At 39.2% G+C, this 8965-nt stretch overlaps 1 protein-coding gene across 3 annotated transcripts in view; it reads right to left on the bottom strand.

Annotated features, from left to right (window-relative positions):
• Nucleotides 1–1011: 1011 nt before the first annotated feature.
• Nucleotides 1012–8965, bottom strand: part of CLECL1P (C-type lectin-like domain family 1) — a 29003-nt gene continuing 21049 nt past the window's right edge. For 2 of the 3 annotated variants that reach the window (XM_019436409.2, XM_019436408.2), the window contains 2 exons: nucleotides 7110–7222; nucleotides 1012–6083 (listed from right to left, as the gene is read on the bottom strand). In XM_019436409.2, the coding sequence (XP_019291954.2) occupies nucleotides 5969–6083; nucleotides 7110–7222 (228 nt within the window). In that variant the 3' untranslated portion in view covers nucleotides 1012–5968. The remainder of the gene's footprint in view (nucleotides 6084–7109; nucleotides 7223–8965) is intronic. The other variant, XR_008419527.1, reaches the window with a different exon arrangement.

The raw sequence follows: 8965 nt of genomic DNA, 5'->3' as shown, positions 1-8965 counted from the left end.
TATCTCTGTGGCCAATTTTTCTCCACGACAGTATCCAATTTTTAGTATTCATGTTGATCTTGGAGCGCCCTAATCTCCCCCCCCCCCCAACTGGTATAGTTCAGAGTTACTGTCCTGGTTCAATTGCCACTGTTCTTATTATAACAACTAAATTCTCACAGTCTGTGTGTCAGTTTTATAGTATTTTATTTTATTTTATTTTATTTTATTTTATTTTATTTTATAGGTTTACTTATTTTGGAGAGAGACAGAATGCAAGTGGGAGAGGGGTAGAGATAGAGGGAGACAGAGGATATGAAACAGGCTTCAGGTTCCAAGTTGTCAGCACAGACCCCACTCGAACCCACAAACTATGAGAACATGACCTGAGCCGAAGTTGGAAGCTTAACCAACTGAGCCACCCAGGCGCCCCAATACTGTTCACTTCTATATGAGAGTGGAGTGGAAGGATTCACTGGTTAACGGAAACTGCAAAAAATGAGATGTGGTAATACTGATTTACTTAGGTTTTCCATGCTCACCTTTTTTCAAACAAAAATCTGTTTAATGTAAATTTTAGTTTGTCAACATAACAGTGCAATTTAGTTGGTTTCAAGAGTAGAATTTAGGGATTCATCACTCACCTACGACACCCAGTGCTCATCACAGCACGTGTCCTCCTTCATACCCATCACCATTTAACGCGTCCTCCACTCACCTCCCTCCATCGACCTTCAGTTTTTTTCTCTATTGTTAAGAATCTCCTGTGGTTCGTTTCCCTCTCTTTCTCTTTTTCTTCCCTTCCTTCCCAAATTTAAGGCTAATTTAACTTATTTCATTGGCTTGTACAAGGAATCCGATGAATTGTGGACATGAACACCAGGTGATCTAACAAGCATCTTGCTAGCCCGGGATCACCTCTCTCCAAATCTCACTACGTCCTCAGTTTGAATTTTTAAACTATTGTAAGTTGGAGTTAACAAGGAATTGATATATTTGGATGTTTCTTAAATTGATCACATACACGAGGCCTTCTGATTAGTACCACAAACTGAGAAAAATACTTTACTATGATCCAATCGAATGAAAATTCCTTTAGGACCTTAAATTTTGTTATTTATCATTTCTCCCGCTTGACATTTGATATGGTCACTCACTAGTTTTCTAACATAAAAATCACATTACCACTGGGTAATTATCACTTAACAGGGTTCTGTAAAAGCCAGATTCCTTCCTTGCTTTCATTTACTCTTCTATTCATTCAACTAACAGGTATTTAGTATATACACTACCTAGAATGAATTCATAAAATTTGACTAAAGAGATCACATTCTAATGCTCATCTTAAGACCTCTTTTAACTAACAGACTCATGAGTCAGTCTAGTCCATAAAGTCAAATCAGTTTTCTTCTCGGAGATATTTGAGAGAAAGGGTTTATATTAGCAGAAAACATGCAGCTGTTAAATTAATAAACTCATTATTGTTAATAATAGGTGGACTTTTAAAAATGTCAACTCTCTTTCTATAATATAATAGAAAAAAAATAGTAACAATGTGTCCCCCAAATAAATGAATAGTAATATAAAGTGTTGGTCGTCATTCAAATTGATGTACTATAGCTCTGAAATGGCAAACCCTGACATTGTATAGCAACATACAATGGGTCTATTAAACACAGAATTAAGGGACAAGGAGAACACAAAATTGTGTTAGAACACTGGCGAATTTCCACTGCACTGTCTGGGCTTCATTGTGAACCTTCACATATCCCAGTTTTCAGTTATTAGGTACAAGTTTTGTTACAGAAATGTCAGTGGATGGCTTACCTGGCTGTAGGGACCTTAAATAAACCCTCTTCCCAGGCCCCTCCCACCCTCATTCCCTAGGAAGTGCACACACACCTCCCTCCTGTTATTTCCTGGGAATCACCAGAGACAACAAGGTGTTACTAAGCTCTCAAGACAGGTCAGCTCATGCCTTTATGCTCTTGCCTCCATATCCATTTGCGTCTGCAGTTTGTTTCCGGGTTTGTTTTTTTTTTAAACAGATAAAAGTTGAATTATTTTCTCTCATTCTCTAAGCTTTTGTATGGTGTCTACTAGTTAATTTTTTTTTTCTTTTTCCTTTCTTATCACTAAGCTGTAGTAAGTCCGTTATTGATGTTAATAGTTGCTCTCAATGTCTCAGAAGACCATAGAGAAAACGGGAAGTTTTCTACCGTCTCCCTAAGAACACGTTTGTTTAATGGCTCCCTCTGCTGGAGAGAGTCTGCACTGCTTGTTTTTGTTATCTGATACAACGACGGGGGACAAGCTAGGAAAGTTCCTACACATAGCTGGAAATTTTCCAAGGAAATTGGCCTAAAGATGAAACCACTGCTAACAGCATTGTGAGAGACTGAAGAGATGGATGTTCTGGATTTTCAGCATTGCAAGATGTCTTCTGTTAAAGTGAGGGCACCGGTCGAGAAGGACTGAGATCTTGAAAACTGGAATGGGAACATACAGGAAGATTCCACTCAAGCTAGGGACATGGAACCCGAAATTCTATTGAGTCTTTTTTGTCAGTAAATGTAGCCCTTTCTTAGGAGGCTAACTTAATTCTAAAAATAGGAGATCATGCTCCCTCCATCAATTCCCAGACCTGAGCCATTTTACAGACCCAGAATCTCTGTAATTTAGAGTGGGGAGAAAGCCTTTGAGAAAGAACTCTACTAAACAAACAAAAAGAAATTATATAGTTCATCTTTTTCCCCCACTCTTCCCCAAAGAAATCTATGACCATTTACCTGGGTGACTATACACTGAGGAAAGAGAAATAATCGAACTTTTGAGGAGTTGCTGGGCAGTGGCTCAGAATGGACACTGATTTCAGGAGACCCAAGCCATCAGTGTTTTATACTGATCAGAGTAACAGTATAAGTAGGTCAAATGATGAGTGCGATTATGGATTCTGTCTGCCGCACAGTGAGTCCAGCTGGTCCCTCAAGCCCGAGTTTTGTTCTCTTCATCCATCACAGACTTCTCCCTTTGACTAGGCATGTGGATGCTGGTAGCTTCTATTTCCTGAAGACTATAATCCAAGAACTCCTGGATGTATATGTCCAAATGGGATAGGCTTCCAAATTTGAAAGGAGAAAGAAAATAAGAAAGGTTCATTTCCAAAGGATCTGAGCCAAGATTACTAAATGAATTATTCTAGGACCACCAGAGAATCACTTGCTAGACTTCAGCGTAGAGTCGCATGAGCAGAAAGCACGCCCACCCCGTGCCTTTTAGTGAACTGATTGCAAACCAGAGTCCCTGCACAGTCATCAGCAGTGTCTGAATCCCAAGACCTTTCCAGACTACTTGCAGCACAAACTCTTAGCTACTTTTGTGTCTATTCCCCATGCACAAGTCCATGGTGCTTAGCATCCCTTACAATATTCTGTGTTTTCAAGTGGTTTAGTCCGAAAACAAGTTTAATAAACATTCTTATAGTCCTATGAACACCACTGTGCTCATAAAATAAAACATTTTTGTTGGAATGTAGCGCCAACGTGCCATAACACAAATGCTTTACCCATCCGTTCATATACAGTGTCCAACTCAACATACAGACATAGGATTCTTACGTTATGATATGACTTACAAGAAAGCTTCTAAGGATGTAACCGCCATAAAGAGGTGAACATAAACGTCACGAGAAAGTTTGTTTCTGAAGCATTTAAGCCTCCACGTACACTCATTTGGCATTCATAGGATTCTCTGTCAATATCATCGCCCACGCAGAAAAATTCTCCAGTTTTCCCTTGGCACTCGATGACTTACCAGTGAGGCCTCCATTGTCTGAGCCTCTGGTCTTTTGCAGCCTATCTTTCCAGCCTCATATCAGCATTTTACTTTTGTGATCATTTAGGGAATAAGTAGTTTTTTGAGCATTTATGTGCTAGACATTTTAAAAGACACTGGAAATATAAAACCAGTTATTACGTAGTTTATAGTCAAGTGAGGGTGGAGAACATTAATTAAATATTCACTCAAATACTGATATAGGTAAGACCAAAAATGTGATAAGCTCTGGGAAGGGGTATATAATGTTGGGATATTTGACCTCATCGTGGAGCTCAGAGAAGATCCTTAAGAATTCAGCTTTTTATGGAGAGTGGTTGAGAGTTCACTTGATAGAGAATAGAGAAAAGAGACTTCCAGATACAGGGAAAATGTCTGTCAGACAGTGTGGTGAAATTGTGGATGAGTTCCTGAAATTAGTCTACTATGGTCGTGGTACTGGGAGTTTGGATAAGTTTTGTGTAGAAAGACACTAAGTAAGCGAGGATTAGAGCTGACTGGGATTTCTAGGCTGTGTTATGGAGTTTGGTGTTATTCTAAATTTATTACTTTTTTGACATACATTTTTAAGTTTATGTATTCTGAGAGGGAGACAGAGAGTGTCTGAGCAGGGGGAGGGCAGAGAGAAGGAGAGACAGAATCCCAAGCAGGCTCCCTAATGTCAGTACAGAGCCCAACACGGGGCTCTATCTCACAAAGTGTAAGATCATGACCTGAGCTGAAATCAAGAGTCCGGCGCTTAACCGACTGAGCCACCCAGGCATCCCTGGTGTTAGTCTAAGAACGACGTTGCAGTGTTTTTCAAAAGAAGGGTTGTATTGTCAGTATGTGTATTTTTAAAATATCACTTAGGTTACGTGGTAGAGAATAACTGAAACGGATTAGGAGTAGAACAAGGAAGGCCTTGTTAGGTCAGTCACTTAATATTTTGGTACTTTTGTATTAAGGTTGTGAAAGCAATGAAGGGAAGAGGTGAGATTTGAGAGATATTTAGTAAAAACACTAACAATACTTGGTTTTGTGGGAAGGAGAGTGGATAGCAATACAGAAAGGTGGGCCAGATAGAGGGTGATGACGACACAGCTGGACTCTAAGTTGTGACATTTCTTGTCTTGTGTGGTGTGCCATTGACTGAGACACTGAGTGCTGGAGGATGGTTCCTTTCATGAGGAAAGTGATTGAACTATTTTTTTTTTAAAGAATTTTTTTTAACGTTTATTTATTTTTGAGACAGAGAGAGACAGAGCATGAACGGGGGAGGGTCAGAGAGAGAGGGAGACACAGAATCCGAAACAGGTTCCAGGCTCTGAGCCGTCAGCACAGAGCCCGACGCGGGGCTCGAACTCACGGACTGCGAGATCGTGACCTGAGCCGAAGTCGGACGCTTAACCGACTGAGCCACCCAGGAGCCCCATGATTGAACTATTTTTATATATTGAGTTTGAGATGCCTTTGAGATTTCAGATTTCATATGTTAAATGTCATTTATGAACTAACTTTCTTTGTTATAGTAGAGAGAGTGTATGCACACTTGCTCGTAAGCAGGGGAGGGGCAGGAGAAGGAGAGAGAGAATCTTAAGCAGACCCCACACCTAGTGCAGAGCCTGATTTGGGGCTCAATCTCATGAGCATGAGGTAATGACCTGAACTTGAAATCAAGAGTCAGATGGTCAACCAACTGACAGCCAGGTGCCCCAACTTGATATGTTATATAAGCAGTACCTATATGGGTCTGGTGATCCGGGAAAAGTCTGGGCTAGAGATGTAAACTTGATTTTGATATGAATTTCTTCGTAAAAATGTAATTAGGTAAGGATATTATAGAGGGAAGCTGTGGAGAAAATAAAGACGGAAGTTTTGAAACCACATGCAAAATGAGAATGGGGATTGAATAACTGATAATTCAGACGAAAAAATACGTTCATTCTATCTTCTCAGTTTCTACAACATTTCATTTTCTCTATTAGCCTTCCTAAATCTCTGAGAAGTAGTACTATACCCACCCAAATGAACACACACACACACACACACACACACACACACACACTCCCCTCTGGGACACACGTGGCCCTCTGGACTTTGATATATTCTGAGTTCAAACTTCATGTGGTGTCTTTCCGTCAGAGAAATGGAGACTGATTTCATGCAGTGTGGGTTACAGTTGACAAATCCACGGATTAACTTTCCCACATTTTTGTTCAGCTATCTTAATTTGAGACACCTGGGCACATTTCATGCTCCGGGTCCGCCATTTTTCTTCTACTGAAAACCTATGAAGGAAGAAAATGGTTATCTTTACAACAGCAAATGTCCAGAGACTAAAGAGGGCCTCAGAAAATATTTTCTAATTTTTAAAATAAAAACATGAGTATTTAAACAATTTAAACAATATACAATATGGTGGGTAAGGTAATTCTTCCCCCCCTCAGTTTTATTTTGCAAGAGAAGTTAATAGTTAAGGAGTATTAGTCAAGGTTATGTGGATAATGCTAAAATGGCACTTCTGGTTTTGTTCACTTAAAAACTGTTGAAAAGGGGCGCTTGGGTGGCTCAGTCGGTTAAGCGGCCGACTTCGGCTCAGGTCATGATCTCGCGGTCCGTGAGTTCGAGCCCCGCGTCGGGCTCTGTGCTGACCGCTCAGAGCCTGGAGCCTGTTTCAGATTCTGTGTCTCCCTCTCTCTGACCCTCCCCCGTTCATGCTCTGTCTCTCTCTGTCTCAAAAAATAAAAAAATAAAAATAAAAATAAAAACTGTTGAAAAGAGCAGAAATTTATATTTTGTAAACTATACTTGTGGTCTTTTTTTTTTTTTTTTTTAAGAGAGGGATAGAGAGCATGAGTAGGGGAGGGGGCAGAAGGAGAGAAAAAGAGAATGTTAAGCAGTCTCCATGCTCAGTGAGGAGCCCCAAATGAGGCTCAACACCATGATCCTGGGATCATGACCTGAGCTAAATCAAGAGTTGGATGTTCAACCAACTGAGCCACCCAGGTGCCCATAAACTTGTGCTCTTACAAGAGATTTCACACTGGTCAATTTGCCTCTTTAATAAAATAAAAGAACGCTATTGGCAAATCCTGCTTCCCATCCCTAAATCTTCTGAGTGTGTGGAATATGATGTCTTTTTTCCCTCAACTTTCCGAGTAGACCATTTTATATGAATATTTGTCAGATCATATGATTCGGTTAGGAAATGTATACCTGTTTCCTCAGTTCAAGCCCAACAGTATCAGACGACTCTTTCTTGTCATACAGTATGGGATTAAAATCACAAAAAAGCTAAAATACAATAAACTCACAGATGGGAGTCAAAAGGGTTGTTGTCTACCCAGGTCCATGATTCCCCTCCAGGTGGAATAGTCAAGCCGATCCAGTAAAACACTCCGGTATTTAGGTGCTTCCATAGGAAACTCTAAAGAGAATAGGAAATATTATAGGAAACAACTGATCGATTCTTATAGATACACAAAATAAATTTCTCAAGAGGACCTTTTGTATGCTGGTCCTACACGAGAAACAGGGATTGAACGTCACACTTTTCTAACGGATCATACTGGAGGGACAAAGTACTGCACTACAATGTTGTAAAGTATGCGTGGTTGCCGGGGATCCTAAGACTGCGAAGATGAACTTTCAAATTTGAGTCCTGGCTCGACGATCGATTGCTGTGCATCTTGGCACAGTTGTTGAATCTTTTTACTTGTGTTTTCCCCAATCTCTGAGACTCAGGTTATAGTAGTACCTATCTCAAAGAGCTTTGTTATTAAATAACATTATTATACACTGCTTGGAACATAATAAATTCTCATTACATAAGTGTTAGTGGTTATAATTAATTACAGGTAAGAAATAATAGATAGAGGCAAGAGAATATACAGGGAAGAAAGGAAGCAATATCTGAGCTGACATGGTACATATTGTTCATAGTTCTTAATAACTTTTTCTATAGTAATAAAACCCCTGAGCCATATCTATGGCCAGACATAGTAAGGATATGTTTCCCAGGCTCCCTTTTGGCGAAGTGTGACAATGTGACTAATTTCTGGCTAATGGAACACAATTCAAGCGATACTGAAATTCTAATCAAGCACGTAAAAGGTAGGGCTGTATCCTTCCATTCATTATTTCCTTCTTTTTTGATGGCTAGAACGTCCATATGGTGGTCCATCAACCGGAAATAGGTGGACGCAGACAGCACTCCACAGACAAGACTAGGAATCCATAGCTGTACGGACTAAAACGTGAGTGACATAACCAATTGCATAGAGGAATAGATACATTTTCCCCCTATTTTAACACTTCAACATTGGAAACATCAGACAATCCATGGCTCATAGTAGTTTAACTGGGAGTTTTCTTTTTGCTTTCTAATTGTCCTAACGCTTTTAAGTGTACCAAAGGGATATCTTATAAGTGGAACTGTTTTAGAGTCAATAAAGTGAACATCTACCTTGTTTAAGCTACGGTGATTTTGGTTCTCTGTCACATGCAGCTGAACTCATAGGCTAAATGTCATAACTGTTTGTAAGAAAATAAAGTCATTATGCACGCATACAAGACAACGTAGTGTTGTTCCATTGAATTATCTTTGCTCTATGGTAAAAAAAAATCAGTTGACTAAATTTTTGTAGGTCTGCTTCTGGCATCTCTATTCAGTGTCACTGGTCTATCTGTCTTTTGCCAATTCTACACCATATTAACTAATTTTGCTTTATAGTAAGACTTGAGATCGAGTAATGTACATCTTCCATTCTTCTGCTTGCTTTGGGGCTAGTTTGTTCTTTTCTTAGTTTCTTTTTTTTTTTTTTAAGTAGTGTAGATGACTGATTCTACATTATTTTCTTTTCAAACATAAGCACTTAATGCGATAAATTTCCCTCGAAGCTCTGCTTAAGTTGAAACCTGTAAATTCGGACACATTAAGATGCTGTTTTTATTCAATTCACAATATAGTTTAAAAATTTTGCTCTGATCACTTCCTTTTTGACCCAGTCATCATTCAGAAGTGTGTTGCAGAATTTTCAAACGTTTGGGAACTTTCCAAACACTATTCTGTTCCTAATTTCCAGTTTAATTTTCTGAAGGTCTGAGACATGCTTTGTAGAAGATCTATTTTTGAAGATTTTAAATATATATATATATTTTAAATATATAA

The sequence above is a fragment of the Panthera pardus genome, unplaced genomic scaffold (genome assembly GCF_024362965.1).
Source record: "Panthera pardus isolate Hobbes unplaced genomic scaffold, ASM2436296v1 HiC_scaffold_6, whole genome shotgun sequence".
In the NCBI taxonomy this organism is placed as follows: domain Eukaryota; kingdom Metazoa; phylum Chordata; class Mammalia; order Carnivora; family Felidae; genus Panthera; species Panthera pardus.
The sequence above is the reverse complement of the archived record's forward strand: the minus strand, read 5'-3'. Positions and strand labels throughout refer to the sequence as shown.